Source organism: Physeter macrocephalus, chromosome 7 (assembly GCF_002837175.3).
Source record: "Physeter macrocephalus isolate SW-GA chromosome 7, ASM283717v5, whole genome shotgun sequence".
Classification (NCBI taxonomy): Eukaryota; Metazoa; Chordata; class Mammalia; order Artiodactyla; family Physeteridae; genus Physeter; species Physeter macrocephalus.
In genome coordinates this window covers 108679066-108693025 of record NC_041220.1, presented here as the reverse complement: position 1 = coordinate 108693025, position 13960 = coordinate 108679066, and the positions used below count along the sequence as shown (strand labels likewise).

General features: G+C 34.7%; 1 protein-coding gene across 5 annotated transcripts in view; it reads left to right on the top strand.

Moving 5' to 3' along the window:
• The window catches only part of SLC9B1 (solute carrier family 9 member B1), a 63626-nt gene that overhangs the window by 32715 nt on the left and 16951 nt on the right, over positions 1–13960 (top strand). For 3 of the 5 annotated variants that reach the window (XM_028492139.2, XM_028492142.2, XM_028492138.2), the window contains 2 exons: positions 5051–5221; positions 12240–12306. In XM_028492139.2, the coding sequence (XP_028347940.1) occupies positions 5051–5221; positions 12240–12306 (238 nt within the window). Of the gene's footprint in view, positions 1–5050; positions 5222–6417; positions 6561–7622; positions 7751–12239; positions 12307–13960 lie in introns of all 5 variants that reach the window. The other 2 variants (XM_007114834.4, XM_028492141.2) reach the window with 2 other exon arrangements.

Below are 13960 nucleotides of genomic sequence, written 5' to 3'. Positions count from 1 at the left end.
TCGGCAGGCGGACGCGCAACCACTGCGCCACCAGGGAAGCCCCATGATATATATTTTTTATCCTTTTATTTTTAGCCTGTTCATTTCACCTGAAGTGTGTTTCTTATAGACATCATATAGTTGGATATTTTTTTAATCCACTAAGACAATCGTTGCCTTTTGATTTTAGTCCATTCACATTTAACGTAATTACTGATATGGTTAGACTTATGTCTACCATTGCATTATTTCTTATTTGTCATATCTTTTTATTTTTCTGTTCTTACTCTACTGCTTCTTTTGTTTTAACCAAGTATTTATAGTGTATTATTTCAATTTCTCTGTTAATATTTTAGCTGTATTTTAGAGGCTTTAGTGTGAATGGTTTCTCTAGGAATTACCATAATCACCTTCAACTTTTTACAGTCTACTTCAGTTTAATATTGACATAATTTGGTATTATATAGCAGCTTTGAGCCAATATACCTCTATATACTATAAACTCAACAATATTTTGTTATTCTTATTGCTTTTAAAAATCTTAAGCTTTTTTTAAAAAAACTGAGAAAAACATATATACACAATCTTTTATACTTGACATTTATTTATCATTTTCAGTGCTGTTTATTCTTCCTTATTGGTTCAAATTACCTTGTATCATTTCCTTTCAACTTAAAGATTTTCTTTAGTATTTCTTCAGCAAAGATGAATGCTCTTATTTATTTATTTATTTATTTATCTGAGAATGTCTTTATTTAAGCTTCATTTTGAAGGATGGTTTTACTGGGTATAGGATTCTTGGCTGACAGTTGTTTTTTTTTTTTCCTGTACTTCTGAAATGTCACTTCACTGCCTTCTGGCCTCTGTTTTTTCTGATGAAAATGTTGCTATTAATTGTATTATTGTCCCCATATGTAATGAGTCATTTCTCTTGCCACTCCCGAGATTTTTGCTTTGTCTTTGGCTGTCTTTGGTTTCATTAAATTTGGAAATTTGGACATTATATTTTCAAATATTTTCTCCCCCTTTATCTCTCTCTCTTCTCCTCCTGGGACTCCCCTTATGCATATGTTAATACTCTTGATGGTATTCCATTGCTGTCTGAGGCTCTGTTTATGTTTTTCTTCATTCCTTTTTTCTTGTTGTCCTTCAGATTGATTCATCTCTATTGATCTATTTTCAAGTTTGTTGATATTTTCTTTCACAAGTTTAAATATGCTGTTGAACCTCTCCAGTGAATTTTTCATTTCAGTTGCTGTATGTTTCAATTCTAGATTTTCTTTTATTAAAAAAATGGAAGTTGGCCTGCCTAAAGTTATGGATCTGCATTAGTTAATCTCTTATAATTTTTTAAATTCAATTTATTTAAACTAAAAACAAAAACAATTCACCCCTTACTCCCATGCCCATTTTCATTTTAAAGTAAATTTTATCTCTTTATTGATATTCTCTATTAAATGGCACATTTTTATCATATTTTAATTATTTATACATATTTAAAATAGCTGTTTTGAACACTTTGTAAATCCAACACCTGGACTCACTCAATGTCTCTTGATTGCTTTTTTCCTGAGTATGTATCATACTTTCATGTTTCTTTGCACATCTAGTAAATTTGGTTGAAAATTAAACATTTTAATTACACATTATTGCAACTTTGAATTCAGTTTTATTTTTTAGGGTTTTTGTTGTTATTATTATTGTTGTTTTGGTAATTCACATGTACTTAAACTGTGGATTTTAACCTGCCCCATGGTTTGCAGCAGCCAATGGTTCTTATCAGTTTTTTATTTGTTTATTTTTTTGTTGTTAGCCTATCTTCCTAGCAGTTTCCCTTGTGTCTGCATAGCTTAGTAGTCACCTAATGATTTGGGAGAGACATTGTGTTCAGGCCAATAAGTCTTCCACCCTCTGCCAGGTGATCTGTAGGTGGGTTGAAGAATTCATTTAAAGTTGCTGCTAGTACTCAGATCTCACATCGTTTTTCACTTTTTGCCATACTCCTTGAGTCTTCCCTGCATTTGCATACTTGCCCAACTAGCCATGGATATGTAGAGAACTTATTTCAACCATTCGATACCTCTTTCATATCCAATATCTCCCAGTCATATTTTTGGCTGGTCTGCCACTTGCCTTAACTTGGACTGCAACCTCAAACTAGCAAAACTGCATGTTTTCTCTGTCCATTCCCAAACCATTCTGCCACTTTTAGCCAGCAAGGTCATGCATTTTCTTCCTCCACTCCATATCAAATCCACTCCACCTCCTCTGGCAGGAAAGCTGCTGGTTTTTACTTCCAACTCCGTGCTGGTATAACTAGTTTTTCCCAACTGAGCTGAAGTGGGGGGAGGATGAGAGGAATGTCAGCAATCCCAGGCAGGAAGGCCTCAGACTCTCAGTGATCCTACCCAAAACTCTAGCATTTTTTTTCAAGAATAAATGCTTCTCAATTTGATAACTGCCTTTGGTCAGTTTTCAAGGTCCTGAAATGGTTGCTTTTATTATTTTATACAGTTTTATATGTAGACTTTTTTATTTAAATAAACTGTCAACTTCTTCATGTTATCATTGTTGGAAATCCCATATCCAACTTATTTTTATATACCCTGATTTAGCAATTTTGATTGGGTATTTGTTATACAATCAAACACTTGTTTAGACCAACCTACATGTTTACAATTTTTTTTGTTCATTTTTCCTTCCTTTATAGTCCTATGTCCTTATTCCTAAAGCATATCTTCTAATAGTTTTTCCACCAGTAAAAACAGAATATATTCTTAGATATATTTGCTTGACAATATCTTTCATTTGTCCTTTTCTTGAATGATAGTTTAACCTGCTGCAGAACTCAACACTGGATATTTTATCTCTGTACTTTGAAGACCTTATTTCATTATCTTCCAGCTTCTGTTGTTACTGTTGAGAATTGAGAATCTGCTCCAATGTTTATTTCTTTATGACTAATCTATGTTTTTCCCTCTAGATTCTTTAAGACATTATTTTTGTTTTATTCTCAGCTTTTGGTAGTTTCTCAACATTGTGTCTAAGTATCTATTTATTTTTATTTAATCCTGGTGAGAATTTATTTTACTTCCTGTGTCCAAATCAATACAGAATTGATTATGGTTTTAATCAATTCTATAAATCTGTTAAGCCAATTTTCTCCTCAAATACTGTCTCTTTTTCACTCTTTCTGTTCTGTTTCTGAAATTACTATTAGATGTATTTTACATCTTTTCCAAAATCTAAATATCTCATATTTTCCATATCATTTTTCTTGTTATGCTACACTCTAGGTAATTTCCTCATATCTACCAGTTTACCATATTTCTCTTTTCAGCTGTATCTAGCCTGCTGTTTAAGGTATCTAGTGATTTTTAAAATTTCAGTAATTATTTATGGTTTCTTTCTAAAGGTTGTATCTGAGTCTTTTACAATGCTTCCAGGTATTTCTTTTCTTAGGTCTTAAGTATTTTTTTAATTGTCTTGAGTTTCTTTGAAAATACATATTTTTTATTGTCTATCTACTGGTTCTGTTAGCTGAAGTTTTTGGATATCTAAGCCCATTCTTTGTTGTATCTATCAACTTTTGTTCATGAGGATTACTTCTTATTTTTAAGTTTTTATTATAAATTCAGATTCAGTGGGGTTTTGTCTTTGAGACTTTATGCAGTCTGGAATCAGGAGTGTCTATTAAGGATATTTTGAACTAGCATCTACCAAGTGCCCTAGGGATAGTTCCATGGGAAGATACATTTTATGCCAAATTCAGGGTTTGGGGGTTCTTAAACCATACAAATCATGTAAATTTGAGCCCAAAACATAAGTTAGTTGAGGCCTGTATGAATTCTCAGAAGTGATTTTGCCACCCAGAGACCAGCTAAGACAAACAATCTGCTTTGTCTTCTCCCTTTGTCAGTAGAATGATAATTTCTGGTTCATTGTTTTAGTAAGAGTTCAGTCCTTTAAGTATTCCAATTTAGTGGAGTGGTTATAGTCAGAGAGGAGGGGACAAGAATCTTATTTCTAACTTCCTGCCTTGAGTTTGTCAAAATTCTCCTCTTTTACCCTTGGCAGATTGGTGCCACCAAAAAGGAGTCACAGCTAAAGAATACACTTAAGCTGTTTTAAGGACCTGAAAAAAAACATTAGAAATTATGATTCATAGTAAATGAAGGTAGCTATTTAATTTGCAGGTGGCAGTTTGCAGTATCACCTTCTGTCCTTTACAGAAATCTATGAATTCCCTCTGTGAGTAGGGACTTTCCTTAGTACCTAGTTGACAGAAATAATATGTCTACTACCTTATCATTACTCATCCTGTCCACCTCTACTTCCTGTACATAATCTAAGATACTTTACATTCTCCCAAAGACTAGGTTTACTTTTTTCTCAGCCTTTGTCCTCTTTAAAAATTTATACCCAAACATCCACTGAGTTATCCTTTCAATACAAATACTTAGTCTGCTGCCATTAAAAATGTGGCACACTGTTTGTGACCACCTAGAGGGGTGGGATAGGGAAGGTGGGAGGGAGGGAGACACAAGAGGGAAGAGATATGGGGACATATGTATATGTATAACTGATTCACTTTGTTATAAAGCAGAAACTAACACACCATTTTAAAGCAATTATACTCCAATAAAGATGTTAAAAAAAAATGTGGCACACTGCCACTATGATCTTCAATAAATTTGAGAACTCTTATCACAACAAATCATCTTATTCCTGGTGAAAAAGCTACTTTAAAATATAAAATGAAGTAAATCTCTTCATATTGCCATGACATTAAAAAAATGTCATATATTATGTGAAAGCTTAGCACTTTAAAGGATTCACATATAGTTTAAAACTATTTTTTGATAAAAATACTTTTTTTTAGATTGACAAGGACTTTGGAATATATGTTAAACAGACATTTCTTTAACTACACAAGCAAGCAACATTAGTGTACATTATGTATCATTATATAGGATTGGCTATTAATATATTTGATGAAATCAAATTCCTCTCTTATATGTATATATCTATGTCTAGGTGATATATAGACGTGCACTTTTTTATATTTCAGGAGCTATACTTTTTATGATATGGTGTGTAGCCTGGTCATTCTCAGGCCCTGAAGTTCTTCCTGATGGAAGTTTATTTGGACTGTTAATTATCTTTTATGGTGCTGTTATTGGTGGGAAACTTTTGGAAGTCATTAGAATACCTTCAGTGCCTCAACTTCCCCCTCTTCTTGGTAAGTGAATAATTAGCTCTCATTTTTTTGTCATTGACTGCATGTAAACTATGACTATATTCTAGTCAGAGTAGATATAATTTAGAACTATTTCAATGTAATATGATCTATATAGCTTTTTTATATGTGTACCTATTATATATGTGTATATATAGCTTGTTTATAGAAGTATTTTTTCTCTATACACACACAGATTTTTCCTGAAATATATTTTTAAATACTTTATATATACTCAGTATATGATTCTTGTTGCTTTATCATTTAATAGGACATTTTTTACTTAACTTTACATATATTATAGAAAAGGAAAAATTTGAAATAAAATCAATTTTTCTGTAGATAACCTAATTCAAATACAATTACAAGATTCAAATGTTATAGTGACTAGGGCACCAAAAGGTTTTATAGTTTTGGGGTGAGCTGTTTGAGCATCTCCACTATGTATATTCATCGATGCATCATCTGCCTAAACAATGGTACCCCCTATTTCTTCATCACCATTCTTATAATTCTCCAGTTAGAGGAAAATTAGTGGAAGAACTTCTCTCAGAGGTGTATTATATCTTCTAAGTATTCAATACATTCAAATATTTAGTTACTGTCAATAGAGGTAATCACTCTCCCTTATCTCTAACACCCTTTCTGTGTTCATAACACCCATTCAGCACCTCTCAAGTATTTACTGAATCTTTTTTCCTCCTCTCCAAAACTTCTGCTTTTGTCTTAGCTCAGCCTCTTTGTTTCTAACCATTCCATGGACTATGGCAGAGCCTTCTATCTGGTCTCTCCTTCAGTTTTATGTCTATCTAATTTGCCAAGACCATCACATAGAAAATACAAGACTTATTATCTCACTTCCCACCTAAAACTTTCCCATGGTGCCTTACTCTGCCAGAACAGGGGAGGGTAGAGGGTAGGGGTAGCTTTCCATGATCTGGCCCCTCCAGCCCATTCCCCACTCCCATCCTAGCCCTTTATGTTCCAGCAATACTGAATTGCTTGTTGCACCCCATTGACATATATCATTTCTTATAAATATTCCTTCATTTATGCTGTTTCATCTACTTGCATGTAACCTGCCCTTCACCAAAGTAGCGAGAGACATAGTGTGTTTGAAGAAGGGAAATTAAACATTTATGTTTTCTGTCTTGGGAAAATGGACTGAATCAGACATGGTTTATTTTCTTTCTTCTAAGGGATGTTACTGGCTGGTTTTACCATTAGGAATGTTCCATTCATCAGTGATCACGTCTATATTAGTAACACAATGTCTTCAACTTTAAGAAACACTGCCCTTACCATTATTCTAGTGCAAGCTGGGCTTGGACTCGATCCACAGGTAGATTTCCAGTTATACCTTGAGTATAGTTATTTTCAAAATTAGAGGCTGGTGCAAAAGAAAAAGAGGCAGAATTTTTCTTACAGCTGTTCCAGGTAGAGCAAAACTAAGACAGAGAACAAAGATTTTGCAGAAACATTGACACCTTAATTTCTACTTCTGGTTATATTACTGATATGGAAAGAAATCTCTGTGATATAAGATCTCTATTGGAGATAATCTTTAATTATTTACATAGAGATAAATGTCCCTTATGCAACATTTGTATCATTTGAGAGTTGTGGCTCTTCTGTGGAGAACTATTTACTTTTCTGTTAACAAAGGATAAGGTCATCCTGTAAAAGATTATTGCTTTTGTTTTCTCAGAATGATTAAGAATTTCAATAATTTTATTGTTTCATGAATTTTTCCCACAGAACTTGTTCCTGATTATCTTTATATTTTTGTAAAAGCTAATCTTTTCAAATATTTCTTAAAATATTACTGTCTAGGGATCATAAATCTATTTGGGTTTTTAAAGATGGATATTCATGAATATACCAGCTATTCAGGATATAACAAATGTGGCAAATATATTAGACTGGTGGAAGTATCTTAAGAGCATAAATAATTATAGACAGTGATAATTTATTGTATTATCCAGTAGAAAATTTGAACCAATAAGAAAATTTAAAAGTTTTCCCTTTCAGTTAATTACACAGTTTTTAAGTGATTTTCTCTTTTGGCATAATTATTACCGCTAATCAAACAGTTCATCCCTACAAGTTAACTGATGGAGATAAACCTACAGGATACTTTCATTATACTATTTACTAGGAAGATTAAGGGAGGTAGAAATAGTTATTTAATCACAGAGAAATGGGTCTTTTTTAATAATTAAAATACAAGTGTTTTATAAACTATGAAATAGTTTATAATCCAATATATGATGACATATAAAATGAGCTGCATTAGCATTTAAAGCCCAATGGAACATCTGGAATGTATTTCAATATTTGCTTAAAATAATTTTCTTATTGGCCAGTATAGGGTTGTCTAAATGTGACTATGTTTATATTTCAGGCTTTGAAGCATTTGAAAGGAGTTTGTTTAAGATTGTCTATGGGTCCATGCCTCATAGAGGCATGTTCAACTGCTGTTGTTTCCCACTTCCTTATGAATTTTCCCTGGCAATGGGGATTTCTATTAGGGTAACTTTTTCTCATTTTTCTCTATGAAAATATTCAGTTAAAATTCTTGGTTTTAAATTGTTGAAATATTCAGAATATTGTATAGACAAGCTTATCATTAAAATTATTTTCACAATGGTAGGAAATCTTGGAAATCAGTTGGTCAGAAACAGAGCCATGTCCTAAATCTACTATATCCTTAACAAATATTCATAGTCTCTAAATGCTTAATGCCAAGATAATTCACATCATCAATTTATTTTTTCCTCCTATACTGTAATCTATCTCTATTTTTAACCTATCTAATGACTTCTTCCTTATATACTGTATGTACATAGATATAAAATCTGTATCTATTATATGTAATATATGTATTATATATGAAAGATATTTTGTATAGATATAGATATTATAACAAAAAACAGCAAACACTATTTTCCTAGATCCAATGTCCCATCTATTATTATCCACCATCCATTTCCCTTCATGTCCAAATTCCTCAGAATAATAGTCTATAATCATTATCTCTATATACTGAGCTTCTTTTCATTTTTCAATCCATTTAACTTTTGCCTCCACTTATCCATTCCAGTGGATGCCATGTGCATTTCTAAAAGATAAGGGCATTTTCTAACTAAATTAACAACAATTCCTTATTTTCCTTAGGTGATTTTAAAAAAAATTTTGATCTACTCAATATTTGGTGGAATCTTTGAATCAATCAAAGGATTGTGTATACATTTTTTGTCCAGGTCTTGAATATATCTTTTATCTCTCCTCAGTTTTCTTTTATTATGTCCTTTTGTAACTCCCTCCTCCATATCTATTAAGTTTTTCTTTATACTTCTCATCTGCTTGCCTTTGCAGTACACACTGGAAAATTTTCTCTGCTCAGTTCTCTAGCTTATTAACTCACTCTACAGTTATGTCCATATCACCTATTTATTTATTTAACTTTGGCAATTAATTGTTAATTTCTAAGAACAATAGTTAAATGTTATGAACAGATACAGTATACTTTCATGATTCTGAGGATATTTAGTTATTCGGAAGTCATGTTCTTGTTGTTCTCTTTTTAGTATATCTCTTTCCTTGGGTGTAAATTATTCCATTTAATGAACATGGTGCCTCAATTCAAAGTGTTGGCTTTCTCCATATATTGGGTGATACTTTAATGGGTACTCATTTTTTTAATTGAAACTTCCTATTAACCTGTGTTTTGTTTTATCTGTTTGCTATTGTCTTCTTGCAGGAAATAGGCCAGTCATGCTACCAAGCAAGTTTCCTTAGAAGCTCAGGCTGAGATTAAGATTTTTCTTTGGCCACACCCCGTGGCTTGTGGGATCTTAGTTCCCCACCCAGAGATTGAACCTGGGCCACAGCAGTGAAAGTGCCAAGTCCTAACCACTGGACTCCCAGGGAATTCCCTAAGATTCTTATGCAAATGATTTATTAAGGGAGCTCTCAGTAGAAACCTCTGAGTGAAGAAAGCCAGATAGGAGTGTGGGAAAAGTCAGTGGTTCCAAAACTTTGCTACTCATTAAAATCACCTGGGGAGTTTTTGAAAATCCCAGAAATTAGAGGAGTGATGTCAGCAGGATGGCAGAATAGGAAACTCCAGGCTCACTTTCCCACATGGAGACACTCTCATAACAATATGAGGACCAGATTACCTTTATGGTAACTCCAGAAACCACTTGAGAGGTTATAGCATTCCTTGCAAGCACAATGCCAAGAAGAGGCACAATGGAGCAATTAGAACATTCCATTGCACTTACCCACCATACCCCACGTCCCTCCTACAGAGCAAGGGCAATCAGGAGGAAACTCCCAACTTTTGAGTTCTCCCTCAGGAGGAAAAGAAAAAGCTGGAACATGTGTCTTATATTCTGGCTTTTAAAGAGGCTGCCCAAGGCACTGGTTTCTGTCTCATCTGACTTGGAACATTGACGGAAAAGAGAGTGGCACATTTTAAGAGAGTGGCACATTTTAGATGCCCAAGGTCCACTGAGAACAAAGGTGAGTCTTGTGCATTGCTATACTCCAGAGATATTGATTGCAGTACTGCTGATAGATACTTGGGGTTACTCTGGAGTAGGAAAAAGTCAAAGTCCAGCTGGAGATAATGCACCAAAGCCTGGAGAAGGCACATTCCAGAAAGGTTTGAGAGACTCCCAGAATCTTTAGCTGGGATGATTGGTGAAGGTCTTTCCCTAGTGAAGAATTTCATAAAGACCAGGAGAGGTGGCTGTTTTTTCAAATATCCAATTCCCAACAAAAGATAACAAGGCATACAAAGAAACAGGGACTCAGGGCTCAATCAAAGGAACAAAATACAATTCCAGAAACCAACCCTAAACAAATGGAAATGTATTACTCAGCAAAGAATTCAAAATAACCATCATAAAAATGCTCAGTGAGCTCAAAGATGTTGCAGACATCTAAAAGAAACCAGGAAAATGATGCATGAACAAAGTGAGAATACCAACAAGGATATAGAAACTATGAAAAAAAGAACCAAAAATAAATTCTGGAGCTGTAGAATATGATAAATTGAAAAATTGACTAGAGGAGATCAATAGCAGACTGGATCAGATGAAAAAAAGAATCAGTGAACTTGAAGACAGGTTTTTTGAAATTATAGAATCAGTGGAGCAAAAAGAAAAACAAGGAAAGTGAAGAGATCCTAAGGGACTTGTGGGATGCCATTTAATGGGCCAACCTATGCATTATGGGAGTTTCAGAAAGAGAAGAGAGAAATAAATGGTCAGAAAGACTATTTGAAGAAATAATGGGCCAAAACCTCCAAATTTGAGGAAGGAAATGGACATACAAATTCAAGATAATCAAAAAACTCCCATTAAGATAAAACCAAAGAAACCTACACTGAAACACATTGTACTCAAGCCGTCAAAAGTCACAGAAAGTGAGACTCTTAAAATCAACAAGAGAAAAGCAAGAGCTCCCATAAGATAATAGTTGGATTTCTCAGTGGAAACCTTGCAGGCCAGAAGGTAATGGGATGATACATCCAAAATGCTGAAAGGAAACAAAATGGCCAAGCAAGAATACTATATCTAGCAAACCACATGTAAAAACTTCATGACATTGAATTTGACAATGATTTCTTGGATATGACACTAAAAGCACAGGCAACAAAAGCAAAAATAGGTGGGACTGCATAAAACTTAAAAACTTCTGCACAGCAGAGGAAACAATTAACAAAGTGAAAAGGCAACACACAGAATGGGAGAAAATAATTGCAAACCATATATCTGAAAAGAGATCAATATTCAGAGTATGTAAAGAACTCCTACAACTCAACAAATTTTTAAAAATAATTGGCAAAGGATTTGAATAGACATTTCTATAAAGGACATATACAAATGGCCAACAAGCATCTGAAAGTACTCAACATTTATAATCATTAGAAAAATGCAAATCAAAACCACAATGAGATAACACCTCATACCCATTAGGATGGTTACTATTTTTAAAAAAGCTAGAAAATAACAAGTGTTGACACAGACGTGAAGAAATTGGAACATTTGTACACTGCTTTTGGGAATATAAAATGGGCAACTGCTATGGAAAATAGTTTGGAGTTTCCTCAAAAAACTGAAAGTAAAATTACCATTTAATCCAATAATGCCACTTCCGGGTATATATCCAAAACAACTGAAAGTAGGATCTCAAAGAGATATTTGCACATCCATGTTCATTGCAACATAATTCACAATAGCCAAGAGGTAGAGGCAGCTCAAATATCCATGGACAGATGAATGGATAAAGAAAATGTGGGATGGACACACACACACACACACACACACACACACACAGAGGAATATTATTCAGCTGTAAAAAAGAAGGAAATCCTGTCTCATTCTACAGCATGGATAAACCTTGAGGACATTATGTTGAGTGAAATAAGCCAGGACAAATACTGTATGATTCCACTGATATATCTAGAGTAGTCAAAATCATGTTAACAGAAAGTAGAATGGTGGTTGTCAGGGGCTTGGGTGAGGGGGAAAAGGATGTTGTTCAATGAGTATAGAGTTTCGGTTTTGCAAGATGAAAAAGTTCTAAGTCTATGTTACACAACAATGTAAATATCATTAGCACTACTGAACTGTACGCTTAAAAATAAAGAAAGTTAATTTTATATTATGTATTTTTACAACAATTAAAAAACTTTACAATATCCCAGTATTCAGGTCAAACTTCATCCTAGATCAGATCAGAATGTCTTGGAATGTGAATCCAGGCATCAGTATTTTAAAAAAATCCCAAGTACATGGTAAGATCACTGTCAGTGATCCCTGCTTTCTGATATTTAAACTTTTGTTTAAATGTGGGCTGGACTTACTGACTTGCTTCTAATGGACAGAATACCACAGAAGTGATAGGATATTTCTTCTAAGAAGATTAGGTCATAAGAAGACAATGGCTTCTGTCTTCCTTGTTCTCCCTTACACTCTCTTTAATTGCTTGTCTTGGGGGAAGACAGCTGCCATGTTACAAGCAGCCTTGCAGAGAAGCCCTCATGGCAAGAGACTGAACCTATCAATGGCCATGTGAGTAAACTTGAAAGCAGATCTTCTCCCATCCACCTCATGAGAGACCTTGGGTAGGAAGAGGCATACAGCTAAGCCATACCCAGTCTCCTGACCCCCAGAAGTTGTGAGATAATAAATGTGTGTAGTTTTAAGCTTCTAAGTTTGGGCATGATTTGTTAAGCAGCAACAGATAAATAGGTGGTTCCAATGTGCAGTAAAGTTCAGGAACCACTGAACTGGGCAAATATATGTTTTCAGAGAATTCTAGGTTGTTCTTGAGTCCCTAGGGAAATCTTGATTATAAACTGCACCAGAGAGGTTGTACAGCCAGAGGCAAAGAAGCTAAACTGTTAGACCCTCACATCAGTCAGTCATTGGCAGGAGCTGTCTGGAAGGGGGAAGTGGTGAACCTCCTTAGCATCCACAGGTAAGCTCTTGTTATCAGGGAAAGGCTCCCAGAAAGCTGCAGTTGTCAGTGGTTAGTAGGCAACAAGAAGCAGCTGGGGCACATGTACACTGGCCTGGCAAATGGGTTCTGGTGGGGACCACGCGCATCACTACTGCAGCATTTAGAAGGTGAATGTGGAAGAGACAAGGCAAGGTTCTGGATGGGATATACGAACAGAAGGTATTCTGAGCAGGAATTTCCCCATTCCTCAGGGGTGTCATCAACCACCCCAGAAATTTTCTCATTTGCCTTTGTGACTTAGGTGCCCACACTCATTGTTCCTTCTTTTGGGCAGATGTCTTCCTTACTGACTTGTTCAAGAGGTAGGAATGGTGTGGAGACTACATCTGACTGGCCATTCTTATGGCGGTACTCTAAGTAATTACCATTTGATTTCCTCAGAGGTGCCTCCTACTCCCAGCATCTGCCATTTCTGGGCTTGGGACATTTTTAGAAGTACACCATATCTTCTGTAGCAATCTTATATGCTTTTCGGCTTATGGTTTCCTTTCTCAATCCTAAACTGTCTGTCTCTAATCTTCCTGTATACACTTAGTTTCTTGTCCATTGAGGATTCCCCTTTTGTCTTCTAGCTAGGTTATGGATTTTCCTATTCTTTTGTTTTCTTTTTTATTTTATAATATATATTTAATAAAATTAGGGTTATATCATACATGCTGGGTTTTTTGGTTTGAATTTCAAAATTGTATTAAATATCATCACAATTCTAATAATTAAAGATCTAAAAATGACAAAATTAAATAGGAAATAATTTTGAATCTTAAATAGTAGTCCACGGTAGTTTGAATTTTTTTCCCCACCCCCCCCCCGCGGCTTTCCCCCCTTGGTGTCCATACGTTTGTTTTCTACATCTGTGTCTCAACTTCTGCCCTGCAAACCGGTTCATCTGTACCATTTTTCTAGGTTCCACATACATACGTTAGTATACGATATTTGTTTTTCTCTTTCTGACTTACTTCACTCTCTATGACAGTCTCTAGATCCATCCATGTCTCAACAAATGACCCAATTTCGTTCCTTTTTATGGCTGAGAAATATTCCATTATATATATGTACCACATCTTCTTTATCCATTCGTCTGTCGATGGGCATTTAGGTTGCTTCCATGACCTGGCTATTGTAAATAGTGCTGCAGTGAACATTGGGGTGTGTGTGTCTTTTTGAATTATGGTTTTCTCTGGGTATATGCCCAGTAGTGGGATT